Below are 14,952 nucleotides of genomic sequence, written 5' to 3'. Positions count from 1 at the left end.
CCCAAAGATGTGCTCTCTTTTGGCAATAACACACCGTATTAGATGCAACAGGGCTAGGACCTATTTTTCTTATACACTTCCTTTTGCAAATCCCCGAGGAGCAGGACAAGTTCTTGGTTAAATGCAACAGCTAAATAGAACCCCTCTAGCGGTTCCGGGCCAAAACCAAATTTTGCGGATGAAAAATCCCAATATATGTCAATTGCAGTGGAATTGGCCTCTGAACTTATGAACCCTTTTCTTGGAGTAAATAACCAAGGCTTAATATCAACCTTGCAGACGCATTCATTGGTTGAACTCCGAATCCCAATGCTAACTCCTTGCCGCATCAAATTCTTGGACCAAAGAAATCCGAAACCAACTGATGCGGCGGATCCACGACACAAAGCTCTTGGGCTAATGGTTTACTGGAGCACCATCGATCAAGCCACAAATGAAGGCAATCATCGGAAACAGAGGGTTTTCTTATTCTTTTTCCCCAAAGCAGCAGCTGTACAAAATTATTGATGCAGGAGTTAGACCGGCCGTGTGCCTTTTGGTTCAGAGTTTTAGAGAATAAGAAAATTTGTGTTAACTTTGAACCAATTTGAGTTAATAAAAAATTAAAGTGCTAATGACAACAACACACTTGGCACAATTCTACTGGTGGCATTGGATTGGCACTAAAAAAATGTAACCGAGGATCCCAAGTGCTTTTTTTTATTCTATACCTGTGGTAGATCACCTAAGTCAAAAGTTATCGCATGCGGATGCCTGGAAATTTATTTGTTCTCCGAAGGATTTTTCTTTAGTTTTTGGGGTAGAAATTAGTAACGTGATGGATGGCACATAAGCAAACATGATATACAACATAGATACCGTTGGAATCGATTCAGAACAAGCTGATGAGTGCAAGGTAAATGTTTGCCATGAATAATTCGCATTGCAGCTTCCAACAAATACTTTGGACAACATCTTGATTCTTGAGTGTAATGTTGTTCCCCAGACCCGCAGTTCTGAGCGTTGTGGTCCTCCCTCCCTTCACATTCAGGCATTCTCTTTCTTGACCAGAATTTCAGAGACAGGTACAAAGAAGAGGAAGAAAAGCTTAGAGGCATCAAATCATAGACAAAAAATGCCCGCCCTTCAAGAATTGACTGCCTCAAAGGAATCAAAGCTATAAAATCACGGATTCTTTGATCTCAATAAATGCACATTTAACAACTTTGATAATCCTTAATTTTATGTTAAGTGGGATTCAAGTACGTATGATCTTGCTGGAGTAGGATTGGATCGTACTGTAAGATGGGATAGATTAGAAATAGAAGATCCTAAATTCAGAACTTTATATCGGAAGTCTGAACCATCCGGGTTAGTTTCGATTCTTACAAAACTAAATACTTGAAGCCTTTAAACATGCAAAATTAGCTGTATCAGTATTGCTGAAATTTGTTTTTGAATTTTGGATATAAAAGTAGAACCAACCAATTTTCAGCAAATACTCCCTCCGTCCCACTTTGACAGTCCTGTGTTCTTTTTTCGTCTGTCCCAAATTGTAGTCCACTTTCCAATTGAAAAATGTAGTTATTTTTTAATTTCTCTAAAATACTCTTATTTAACGTAAGTTCTTATTACTATAAACTACCTTATTTAATATAGATTGTTAGTATTTAATATAACCAACCCCATTTAATGTATTTAGATTTTTCAAAACATATTAATATATGAAAAACCAACTTTATTTAATGTAAGGGTATTTTAGAAAAATAGTAATCTAAATTTATTTTTTTAAAAAAATTAACTATTTTTTCTTAAATTGTGTGAAAAAAAACTAAAACTATCAAAATATGACAAAGACAGTACTACATAACAATAATTGAAAGTCAAGACTTTCCCTTCTCAAGAAAATTAATATGATATGAATTAGACGTTGGGGAATGCATGAATAAACCTTGCGCTGTAAATAGTTTTGTCTCTGTTCGGTTCTAGGGAAGAAAAAAAGAAAGAAAAAGAGGAGAAAGAAACAAAAGAGAAGAGAGGTTCTAATTAAGGGATTGGTGGTGGTTTGCAATTCTAGGATTTCATCAAGAATAAGAAGGATGGTGGGGGTCATACTGCCATAATTCAACTTGTCCCCATTACTATTTGCAGATTTTCAGCCTTTCAGATGTTAGACCAATCTCACTAATCCTCCAATATAAAATTCTTGCCAATATTTTAAGCCAAACTGGAAGAAGATCCCAAAACTGAAATATATTTAACTGCCATAAATTACACCACCAGGAGACTGACACAAATAAATTATTCCCTCCATCCCACTTTAATAATGTTAATTTTTTTCACACAGTATAAGAAAATTTAATTAACTTTATTAGAAAAGTAAATATAATTTTCTAGTTTTTAAAAACACCCTTACATTAATATTAGTTTTATAATTAACCACCATACTTTTATGTTGATTGCAATAATAATATTGATGAAAAGTTACACCATTCAGGACATGAATAAAAGTAATTAATGAATATGATAGGTTATATTTATTGATAACAAAATACATTAAATCAGAATATTTTAAAGAAATTAAAAGTTAACTATATATTATTCATTTGAAAATGAACTATAATTTAAAACGGATGAAAAGACTATCAAAGTGATGTCCAAATTATCAAGAGCTGCAACAATTCTTTGACCCTTACTTTAAAAAATTAAACTTAAAAATAAAAAAAAATAAGATTATCAAAGTGGGACGAAAGGCCTAACAGATCATTACTACTGCAAGAACTAGTTATGCCCTTCAATCATATTTACTTGATTTCTAGAAAACACTCCATTAATCTGCCTCGGTTCCAAAACTTTCCAGCTTCAGTATTGGAATAACTACTAATTCAACAATTCCTAGTTCCTACCATCAAAAAAATAAGCTGTAAAATTAAGTAGACAAAAATCTCTACCAAAAACTCTATTCACAAAAACCACAGCAGAAACAAAACCAATTCCCAGGCTCTAACTCAACACTTTTCCTAATGCTTCCCCTTTATAACTCCAACTCATACCCCAAAAAAAAAAAGCAAAAAATGAACTCCCTCAGACTTTAGATTTTTTTTTTTTTAATTTCCTGTAGAACAGACTGACAATTTTTTTAGCATCCTAATCAAGTGCAGCAGTTCAGCTGAGTAGATGTTAGCACAACACAAACTGCCATCAAGTAAGCTCCCTTCAAAGAAGAACACAAACTAGTATCAAGTAAATGGCCATTAAGTAAATTCCAACAGCAATTAAACCATGAAGAAGAAGAGAAAGAACAACATTGTAGTAACCATCACTAATACCCTTTCCCTTTTTCTTTTCTTTTGAATATCGATACTACAACTATAACTAGTATGACAATTGAACTCAATCCTCTATAATACGAGAGAGGTGGTGGTGATATCTACAAAATTGGGACATGGGAAGGACCATTGTTCAATCTATTTAAGTTACCCTCCAAAGGGACACAAAATACCAAATTACGCCCAATCCCCTTCACCTCAACTCTCTCTCTCTCTCTCTCTCTCCCCCCTTGTCAGTATTCCGTACACAAATCAATAAAGTGGTGACCGCTGGGGCGTACCCTTCCTCCGGTTCGATATCTCCAAAACCGGACCACAAACCGGACGAAAGCTAGCAGAAATGGTGCTCCTCTTCTTCCTCACAATTTCTGTCGTGGCAGTACAAGCAAGCGTCCGGCAGCTAGCTCCTCCACCATTTCCAACGCTACCGCTCGATCCAGACTCCGTCCTAATTGAAGCGACCGGTTCAAGAACCGTTTCAGGGGTCATTTGTCCATCGTCGAAACCCGGTTCAGGAAAAGTTATATTCACACATTCGTACACATACTTCGAAAGCTTGCCCCCTGTTCCTAGTATGTACTGTAGCTGCACAAAATCAAGAAAAACCCATTTGAGAAAACCCTGGGTCGCCAAAAAAATTGGAAAATGAAGAATTATTCGTTGGCTTATAGATTGAAGACTAAGAAACAAAATTGTTCTGTTTTTCAATTCTTTTCTGTTCTTCGGGGATTAGTTTATAGAGAACCTTGCAAGAGAGAGAGCAGAAGATGTAAGGCTCTTGAAGGCCTTTATCACAGATCATGCAGGTGTTGCCAGAGAATCTGGAGGGCCTTGTTTGAGGCCTTTGATTCAAGAATACCACCTTTGCACCGTTTGTGATGTAAGACTGCAAAAGAGGGGAACATAAGCAATGCGATGAACAAGACAAAGTTGAAATGTCCTTCTTTAATTGAAATTTGATTTCATTTTTTTGAAATTAGCTTACTTGAACAAGACCACAGTCCATCAATTTCTCAGCATCATCCAGTCTTATCACATCATGGTAAACATACCTTCTTATCTGAAACCAAGACATTAAAATTGAATTGAAGACCAGTTTCCAGAAAAGATGCACACATCACCACATGCATAATTTTGAGCTTTTTTTCTTTTCTTTTCCCTGAATTTTGATGAATTTCGAAGAATAACAATACCTGTAAGAGGCGGTGAGAGGCGTGAACGCTTAAGCAATGCGGGCAGATGCCTTCACAACAATCCAAACAAAATACGTTCTTTTCATTCTTCTTAGCATCCTCATGAATTATACAGGCGTTGAAGAACTTCTCTCCCAAAAGGGCTATTAGCCACTGAGGAAGTGTTGAAGTTTCCAACTGCACAAACCAAAAACGTTCATCAAGAACAACCAAAACTCCATCAGCTAGTACTATAGTTATCTGCCTTTTAAAAATAGAAGGACCCAATTTGTATATTCACTTACAAAGAGAAATTAAGAAAAGAAAAAAAAAAGTAGAGGGACATCACCATCTTGAATTTGAATTTTGGATGCAGATATAAAAGAGAGAAGTCCGTGGGGGTTGAAGGGTTAGAAGAAGAGAGATTGTGGTCGTGAAGAGTTGATGATGACTGAAGGATTCCAGGATGAAATTGAAGAGCGAATATATGTAGCTCCGTTTTTTTTTTGGGGGTTGGTTTATGTAAGTTGAGTTGAAGGGGAGAAAGATATGATATAATGATCAGGGATTCCAGGAAGAGAGAGACAGACAGAAAGAAATAAAAATAGGAATAGCAGTACTAGTAGTCATAATAGCCATGTAGGAGGATTGTGGTGGTGGTGGTGGTAGTAGTATGGTGTAAGAAAAGAGAGACGGCGCCTGCAGAAAAACTGAGAGACTGCTTGGGAGTGGGAGGGGGTTAGAGGTTACTGTTACCAATGAAACAGCAACAGCAGCGGAGAGTGGGAGAGCTTATTTGGGATAGGGGATTGGGAGATGTGTTTGGAGAGTGGCCATTTAAAGCTTTTTTTCCACAGTGGATGACGATATTGGCTATTGGCATTGGTGGCGTGGTGCTGTTTTCTGCAGTGTTCCTGGTGCATTGTTTTGTGTTAGTACTTAGTACTAGTGCTTATCCCATCAGCATTACTTGGTTGAGTACCCTGCCTGCAGACTGGTTTTAGAAATTTTCAACTGTAAGTTAAAATTTTGGATTTTGAAATGAACTTTTCCCTAGATAGATGTATAACTGTTTGTCAAACAAGTTTTTAGCCGAATTTATTTTTTACAAAATCTTTAAACGGTACATTTTAAAAAATTTTTTATATAACTTTTATAGCAAATTATAGTAAACTTTGAGGCCCTCAGGGGCTTGGTCTGGTGGTTGAGGGTGCTGAAGATGGGGCTTCAGGTCCCTGGTTCGAACCTTGCTGCCAGCAAGTTGTTGAGGGTGGTGAATAGTCTGCCAGCAAGTAAACTTTGAGATAAACGTTCAAAAAATTCATTTATTAAGCAGGGCTCACAGAGTCTTTGCCACGACTATTTATATCTGGTACATCAAAAAGTAAACCAAATTGTTCTGTCCGTTTAGTATAATTCTAGTACGCTGAAGTTATTGTTGTTGGCTTAAAGCTATACACACTATTGAAACAGAAGGAGATTGAAGTTCGATTTTCAAATGGTCTTTTGTTAATTGCAGTCTCTAGCTATCTCTTGATGATCTTGAAACCCAATAAACCTGTTTTCAATTCAATTCAATTTTGTGTTGTGCCTCGTTCGGTTAAAATTGCCTTGGTGACAAATTTAAATTATTTGCTTAAAGCGCATGTCCCGAGAACACTACAACTTAACAGCCATTTGCTTGAAAAAGAATGGTTGGCTGGCTGGCGAAGCCCCAATTCAGTCTCCTCTCTTCTTCTGTGGCAGAGCTAAATGACAAGACCAAAGATGGTGACTTTCTCACTTATCGGTGAAAATAGAAACGGTTAAAAGTTGTGGGCTGGAACTTGGAAATTGGAAATTGGAACTTGGAAGTGGAGGCAAAAAGGATGTCAATACAGTCGTATATATGTTTGTTTATTTATTATTACTATTAATAAGTGCAGCAAGAAAATGTTAGACAGATCCATCTTCATGGTCAAAATTTCGTCTATCTGACCGACTTATCAGAAATCAAATGACAAAAAGAGTATGTGATGCCTTTTTTTTTTTTTTTTTTTTGGGAAGGATTTCACAATTAAGGAAGCAAAATATTTCTGCGTGCATGATGATGAGTTTCCAGAAGACCTTAATACAAAGTCAAATTTCCTCCTTATGTTCTTCTTCCTTTAGGGTGTTGGTGATGAATTAATTGGATTATACAAAATAGGGAGGTTCGATTTATGCATTATTGGTTTGTTTGGATAGAGGATTATTTGTCAAAATTTATTTACTTATATCATCATTACAATTTCTAACACATTTTTTTTATCTTCTCAATTATCTTTTTATCTCACATACATCACATTATAAAAAGTGTTACAATAAAAATATCTCAAATAATTTACAATCCAAAATGAGCCTATAATATTATTATTATCGGTTTGCGGTGATTGGTGAGCACCCAATTTACAAAACCATTTTCCTTGATAGTTTCGAGGTTATTTCGTAGGTATCTCTTAATCTTCCTATCACAGGCGAAAGAACGAGAAACTAGGAGCAGCGTCAACTATTACGGCTTGGTGCAATTATTACAGCGTTTTTCATATATTAGCACTGGATGCTTATTTTCAGCCATAGATTCTCTGCTAAAAATACACTCTACTACTTACATATTGGGATTGTCAAATAGTAACGATTTTTATTATTGTTAAGCTTTCTCGAGCAATTTTTTTTTTTTTTTTTTTAAATGATGCTCCGTCGAGCTGCTCTTAGGTAGGCCTATCAACGGGCCGGGGTCCGGGCCGAAATGACCTCGGCCCGAAATTCATTATTCCGGACCCGGACCCGACATACCAAATCGAATCCGGATTCGACCCGTTTATCCGACGGGTCTTCTACTCTATGTTCCGGATCCGGATTCGACGGGTCTCGGATCCGGGTTCGAGTCTACCCGAAAAAAATTATGAAAATTTACAATTTCTAATAAAAATGAGAAAAAAATATATTTGTACACTAATTTCTAACTAATACAAAAAAAACTAAATAAGAAAATAAATCAAATTAACTTTACTCAAATACATCACCCTAATCGAATTATATTGATAAATATACATATTTTAAATTATTAATCCATTTATATCCGGATCCGAATCCGGGTCTAATACGGGTCGGAATATTATATTCCGTATCCGACCCATTTTTTTGTTTGACAAAACGGATCCGAATCCGGGTCCGGGTAACGGAATTAAATCCCTACCCATACCCGCAATAATTTCACGGATTCGGGCCGGATCCGGGTCTAGACCCGGCCCGTTGACAGGCTTACTCTTAGGAGGCACTCGTCGTGGAATGTGGTAGGTTTCATTTGCGAGAACTGTGAGGCTTTTGACGCAGAAAGTCCAGTCATGCTCAAAATACTTATCAGTTCTATGTTAAAATCCCGTCTAGTTAAATAAATTATAGTAATTAGAGAGTAATTATAGCCAATTTTGTTGGCATTGAACAATTGATTCCAATAAAACAATAATTGGGTGAGAGGTAGAGATGACAACGGGCAAATGCACGTCTCACACAGAAGGAGGAATGAGGCGAGGTGGCAGGGCTTCAAATCCTCTGTTCTCAAAGTAGTCTCTGTCCCCTTTGTTCCTTATTTATACAGCTGCCACGTATTTCTAATCTTTTGTTAACCCAAATTCAAATAAACCATGGTTTGTTTGCATGAAAAGCAAGCTTTTAATTAGATATTATGCTGATATAATTTTTTTTGAGTCTTGATGATATAATTATTCATTTATATTTTTTATTTTTAAGCATGTGCATGAAGGTCCTACTGGTAGTAGAGATGGTTTAAACATATGGGAACCAAATAGCCAACGTATGTTGTGCTCAATGCAATTGTCACAGGTAATATTTTCTTGTTTATAATTAAATTTTAGTTATTCCAAAATTCACTTGTTTGCAAGAAATAGTTATTTAATCTAAAATTTATTTGAGTTTGGGTTAGCAAAAGATTAAAGACACGTGGCAGCTGTATAAATAAAGGACAGAGGGGACAGAAACTACTTTAGAGACAGAGGATTTGAAGCTAGGTGGGCTTCAAATCCTCTGTTCTCAAAGTAGTCTCTGTCCTCTCTGTTCCTTATTTATATAGCTGCCACGTATCTCTAATCTTTTGTTAACCCAAATTCAAATAAACCATGGTTTGTTTGCATGAAAAGCAAGCTTTTAATTAGATATTATGCTGATATAATTTTTTTTGAGTCTTGATGATATAATTATTCATTTATATTTTTTATTTTTAAGCATGTGCATGAAGGTCCTACTGGTAGTAGAGATGGTTTAAACATATGGGAACCAAATAGCCAACGTATGTTGTGCTCAATGCAATTGTCACAGGTAATATTTTCTTGTTTATAATTAAATTTTAGTTATTCCAAAATTCACTTGTTTGCAAGAAATAGTTATTTAATCTAAAATTTATTTGAGTTTGGGTTAGCAAAAGATTAAGACACGTGGCAGCTGTATAAATAAAAGACAGAGGGGACAGAAACTACTTTAGAGACAGAGGATTTGAAGCTAGGTGGGCTTCAAATCCTCTGTTCTCAAAGTAGTCTCTGTCCCCTCTGTCCCTTATTTATACAGCTGCCACGTATCTCTAATCTTTTGTTAACCCAAACTCAAATAAACCATGGTTTGTTTGCATGAAAAGCAAGCTTTTAATTAGATATTATGCTGATATAATTTTTTTTGAGTCTTGATGATATAATTATTCATTTATATTTTTTATTTTTAAGCATGTGCATGAAGGTCCTACTGGTAGTAGAGATGGTTTAAACATATGGGAATCAAATAGCCAACGTATGTTGTGCTCAACGCAATTGTCACAGGTAATATTTTCTTGTTTATAATTAAATTTTAGTTATTCCAAAATTCACTTGTTTGCAAGAAATATTTATTTAATCTAAAATTTATTTGAGTTTGGGTTAGCAAAAGATTAAAGACACATGGCAACTGTATAAATAAGGGACAGAGGGGACAGAAACTACTTTAGAGACAGAGGATTTGAAGCTAGGTGGGCTTCAAATCCTCTGTTCTCAAAGTAGTCTCTGTCCCCTCTGTCCCTTATTTATACAGCTGCCACGTATCTCTAATCTTTTGTTAATCCAAACTCAAATAAACCATGGTTTGTTTGCATGAAAAGCAAGCTTTTAATTAGATATTATGCTGATATAATTTTTTTTGAGTCTTGATGATATAATTATTCATTTATTTTTTTTTATTTTTAAGCATGTGCATGAAGGTCCTACTGGTAGTAGAGATGGTTTAAACATATGGGAACCAAATAGCCAACGTATGTTGTGCTCAACGCAATTGTCACAGGTAATATTTTCTTGTTCATAATTAAATTTTAGTTAATCCAAAATTCACTTGTTTGCAAGAAATAGTTATTTAATCTAAAATTTATTTGAGTTTGAGTTAGCAAAAGATTAGAAATACGTGGCAGCTGTATAAATAAGGGACAGAGGGGACAGAAATTACTTTAGAGACAGAGGATTTGAAGCTAGGTGGCAGCGGAGCAAGTGGAAGTTTTCTTCCCCTGCATTAAATAGGGGTAGGGGACGGAGCATACGTCCACCCATATTTTAATATAACATTATATATATATATATATATGTAAGTTTTTATATGATAATATAAAATAAATGCTATGTTATTGTTGTTATATAAATATATTGTATGAAATAAGGAAGATGTTATATTACTATGATAAAATGATAAATTTTTTTACTAAAACTTTAATAAAATGATTAATAAAATTATTATTATATTTATATAAATTAAACCATGCAAATATAGATTGGCATTTTGGGAGTGGAAACCAACCCCAATTTTCATAATTACACTCTCTTCCTATTCTTTTTTTAATTTTGTGCAATATCTCCTTCTATTTAAGGGGTAAAGAGAAAAAAAAAAAAGTTTTGGCCCAGCTCATCTCAGAATTTAGACCATTCCAATTGTAGTTTTTCACAAGAAACTGTTATTATTTTTTTTATTTTATTTTTTTGGCAACACAGAGGTATCTTGATTTTCGGACTAGTAATACCTAATGACCCAACTAATCCTCTACGGGTCGGGAGAGGCTGGCCAACTTTTTCACCGACCGCTTTACCTGGGATTCGAACCTTCGCCGAGGTACTTCCCCAACTGGGGTACTACCACCAGCTCTAGCCCTGGGGGGGCTAAGAAACTGTTATTATTATTATTTTTTTTTGTCCTCACAGTGAGTATCTGGGGTCCATGGACTGGTAATACCGTACGACCCCAACTAATTCCACTGCAGATGGAGAGAGAGGCTGCCCAGCATCATCCCACCAGTGTTTAACCGGGATTCGAATGTGCGCGGAGGCTCTCGCCCAACTGGGCTACAACCACCCGTTCTAGCCCCGGGGGGCAAGAAACTGTTATTATTAGGTTTTAATCTCTTCGTTCCACCACTGTAGTCTCCACTTGCATTTAAATCCCCCAAATGACAATCATCGAGGTCTTATGCTACAGATAGACCAGTAATTATCCGATTAGCGGAACTTCGGAAAGGCCTATGTTTTTTACCAAATGCAGGTACCTTGTTCCTCGCCAAAATGCCAAGTGATGTTTGTTTCTTTCGGTTCAATTGTTTCAATATCGGGTGCAGCGAATCATTCGACAAATAGACAAGACACAATATGTGAAAGAAGACAAAATTCGGCAAGGGAAGAATTATTAATTGTGATTGTGTAGTTTCCTTTCTGAGGTGAAAAATTCACAAATCCAATTACTTTCTGTGGTGAATTTATCCAAACACAGACTATAATGATTCATCTCTTTTTTTTTCGAAAACCATAAATAATTTTATTGATAAATTAGACTTTACAGTATTCGAGCAACAGCTCAATCAGTTATGATTCATCTCATTTATTGAATCGAATTACTTTCTGTGATGAATTTATCCAATTTCATCTCATTCGAAAGGCTAGCAAGATGGTGCAGGTTTTTATTTTTGTGGAATTTATCCCACCATGTAAATTTTTCTTAATTGGAAAGGTGAGGCTAAGTAACTCAGACCAATAAATACACAAGTCAGTCACTTGGGCATTTGCAATGCAATACTAGTGTGAGAAATTTTTCATGGGTAGTCAAACATGTCACATTTGTTAGACACACAGGACGGTCATTATTATTTTTCATTTTTTTAATTTTACTTCATAAATTTTTTGCAAGACAAAAAAAAAATTACATGGTCTACGGTACTTATTTGGTATGAAAAAATTATGGAAACTCGCAAAAATGAAATCATACTCAATGACTTTATATATCTTGTGCGTATGTCTCGAACTTTGTAGGCATTTTAATTAGGAGTAAAAAAAAACATGTATGAAATCAAACCCATGTAGAAATTTTTTTCGGCTTCATAATCGAAAGAAATACAAGTAAATAAACAAGGTGTAAAGATGAGAAGCTAAGTAGAAATACAGTTTTCAAAATTTTTTTTTTTCAAAATTTGAAACTATCATTTTATCTCACCTTATATTACGTCATAATTTTTTAATATTATTTTATTTGTATCATACACATATTTTTATATCTGCAACTATTTTTTTTTATTTTGTATATAACACTTTACATAAAATGCTACAGTAATTATTTTAAATAATAATCTAGCCAAGCACACTTAATATGTTTCCGTAATAATTTAGCAAAAATTTTCGTGAGAAGAGATAATAGACTAGTGATTGCTAGTAGAACCAAAATTCGGCCGATAGAGACAAAATGTAAGTTCAAGAACTTGCTACTTGGCACTTGCTAGGCTGAATCTGAATAGAATCGTACGGAGCATTAGCATTGGGCAGACTCTGGATCCATCTGATCTGACCATTATTTCAGGCAGCAGCAATCTATCGTCTTGAATAAGTCCACCGTGAAAAGTAGGAGTGGCAATTTGACACACCTATCACGAAATTGGTAGATATAAGTTTACGCTTTACAAACTTGAATCCAAATCAGGTCAGATCTAGATAGACTCACCAAGCAAACAGGTGAATCACGAGTTGACACGTTTGATCCATTTGAATGTATAACTCATAACTTAATAAATAAATTGGAGGCATAAGATAAATGAAAAAACTAACCAAGGCTATCAATCAGCATTACGAGAGTGCAATCATGATATTTTATTTGTGAAAATGTCATAGTTTTGCTTTTGTTCATGATTTTTTAATTAAGAAAGGGTAAAATCAAAAAATTGCTACAAGCAACACATATGAAAGTTAGGATTGGGCTGCAATTTTTTTATATTCTTAAGAAAACTCCGTTGTCGAAAAGTCCATCATACTAGGTGAGAAGCTCAAAAAAGTGAAAAAATAAAAAAAGTTAAGCAAACAGGTCGAATAACCTGCAAAATTGACGGGTCATGTTCGAATCAAGAAGATTAACCCATTTAAATTTTTAGATCGTGTTGAGGTTAACATGTTATTCAAGGTGCTTGAATCAAGGATTGACGGCTTGGGTCGAGATTCTTGCTTAAATTCGACCTGATTCCCACCCTATTGTAAAGCTGGCTAATGCAAGTCCTTAAATTTATACGTCTTGCTTAAAGTCAAGTTAGCATTACCAAGTTTAGTAATGTGATGGTCAGGAGAGTCTTTGACAGACGAAGGGTGAAGGGTTAACATCTTACCAACACATATGAGTTCTGTTTATTATGTGGATTAATATTATATTACAAACATGTTTTTAATTATTTTTTATTTTATATATGTTATATCACAAAAAATGTTACAATAATTATTTCAAAATACTACTGTGATTGTGCGTCTAAGTAAATAGTTGGTAACGTTGTTTGTGGTTTATGCCCTCATACATTTGTTTAGTCCTTAACAGTTGGTTATCTTTGAATTTATTAGCAAATCTCTCATGGGTAGCCCTTCACCTGTCTAATACTAATAGTCTAATGCTATCCAAAAAAAAAAAAATTTTTTTTTTGGTCAATCTGAGTCTGTGACTTCAATTATTCTAGGAAACTAATGCTCCTGTTTTAGGAAGAAAGAAAGCCCGTCCCTGGAAGGAATAGCAGCTCCCACAGAAGTCCAATGTTGGGCCACAAGATTGGTTCTCAATTCAGGTTTCTTTTGGGCTTGTCAGTTCTAGGCCTCCACTAGGACTGATTTGTCAGGTCTGCCTTCCGGAAAGTGTAAAACAAGTTTAGTAAGCCCAAGCTTCGTTAAGGAAAGACTAGAATTTGTAGTCCCATAATTCTTCCAAACAACAAAATAACTTGTGTACTTGTTCACGTAAAAGATAATAACATAAAAATATACTCTAGCAATTTGATGTAATGAGATAAAAAAATGATTGAAAAATATGTTCATGAAAATACAAAAAAAGTTTTGAAAAAAAATGACAATCCAAACAAAGCAAAATTTTTAATGGTTATTGTCACCATTTTTTTTTGGTACATAAGCTTGGTGGCCTATAGAACATGTCATTATGTCCATATGATACTTTCTTTTTTTTTCATTTTTTTACAACTCCTGAAAGTATGAATTAACCAACCTATTATGTGTATGTGTGTGTGTTCTTTTTGTTAAATAATTTTTTTAACAGGAAAAGAATGAAATTTAAAGAGCGGAGAGAGGTAAAGAGGACTTAAACTCAAACCTTTAAATCTTGAAATCTCAACCATATATATCTTTCTATATATAAAGTTTGAGCATGGTTTGGTATTAAAAAAAAAAGCGTCATTATTTGTTTTGTCAAATATGCCCTTCTAATATTCACTATTATTTATCTACATCTTATCTATTAAACTTTTCACACCTACATAGCAATCACTACAATAAACACACACAAAAACATACACATACCTCCATTTTTTTAGGCTAACAAAACTTCCAATGGAATTAATAATTGTCGACAATTTCCTATTCTAAAAAAAAGAAAGAAAATTACAATTCTTCCATCCATATTTTTGAAACAAAACCTCCAATAACTACTAAAAAATTTAATATATTTTTTTAAAAAAATTTCTTTTTGATTTGCACATACATACATAAGGTGTGCCCTTCCCACTAGTAAATGTATATTAGGAAGATTGGATCGCTTATGCCTTCAGCTAATTAGTCTTTAGGCTAAATTTTAGGGTTGTTATCACTTTACACCCTTAATGTTCGGTGCCAATTCCCTCTTAACGTTATCTTTTAGTCACTTTACCCCCAAAACTAACGGTCAAAATTAACGGAGTTTGTTAATTAAAGTAAAAAGACAAGTTTAGCCCTCAAAGTTATTATCATTTTACCCTCATAAACTATAGTTTTAATATCAATTTACCCCATAGTGTTATTTTTTAAACAATTTACCCCACCATTAAACCAACTTAGCAAGTTAAAAAATTTTAAAAGAAAGTACCCTCTTATTTGTATAATAAAAATAATAAAAAATTTAGAGTGGCTCTTCTCCTCTTTAATATCAAGAAAAAA

The 14,952-nt window shown here is 34.5% G+C and overlaps 1 protein-coding gene across 1 annotated transcript; it reads right to left on the bottom strand.

The window, feature by feature from the left end:
- Positions 1-3,315: 3,315 nt before the first annotated feature.
- LOC113764013 lies at positions 3,316-4,947 on the bottom strand. The gene is made up of 5 exons (XM_027308042.1): positions 4,830-4,947; positions 4,502-4,678; positions 4,294-4,368; positions 4,054-4,194; positions 3,316-3,893 (listed from the first exon to the last, which is right to left on the bottom strand). Exons 1-5 carry the CDS (start codon positions 4,830-4,832, stop codon positions 3,561-3,563), a joined length of 729 nt encoding a protein of 242 aa, XP_027163843.1. The 5' UTR covers positions 4,833-4,947; the 3' UTR covers positions 3,316-3,560.
- Positions 4,948-14,952: the final 10,005 nt, after the last annotated feature.

The sequence above is a fragment of the Coffea eugenioides genome, chromosome 2 (assembly GCF_003713205.1).
Source record: "Coffea eugenioides isolate CCC68of chromosome 2, Ceug_1.0, whole genome shotgun sequence".
NCBI lineage: Eukaryota > Viridiplantae > Streptophyta > Magnoliopsida > Gentianales > Rubiaceae > Coffea > Coffea eugenioides.
This window is presented reverse-complemented; position numbering and strand designations above follow the sequence as displayed.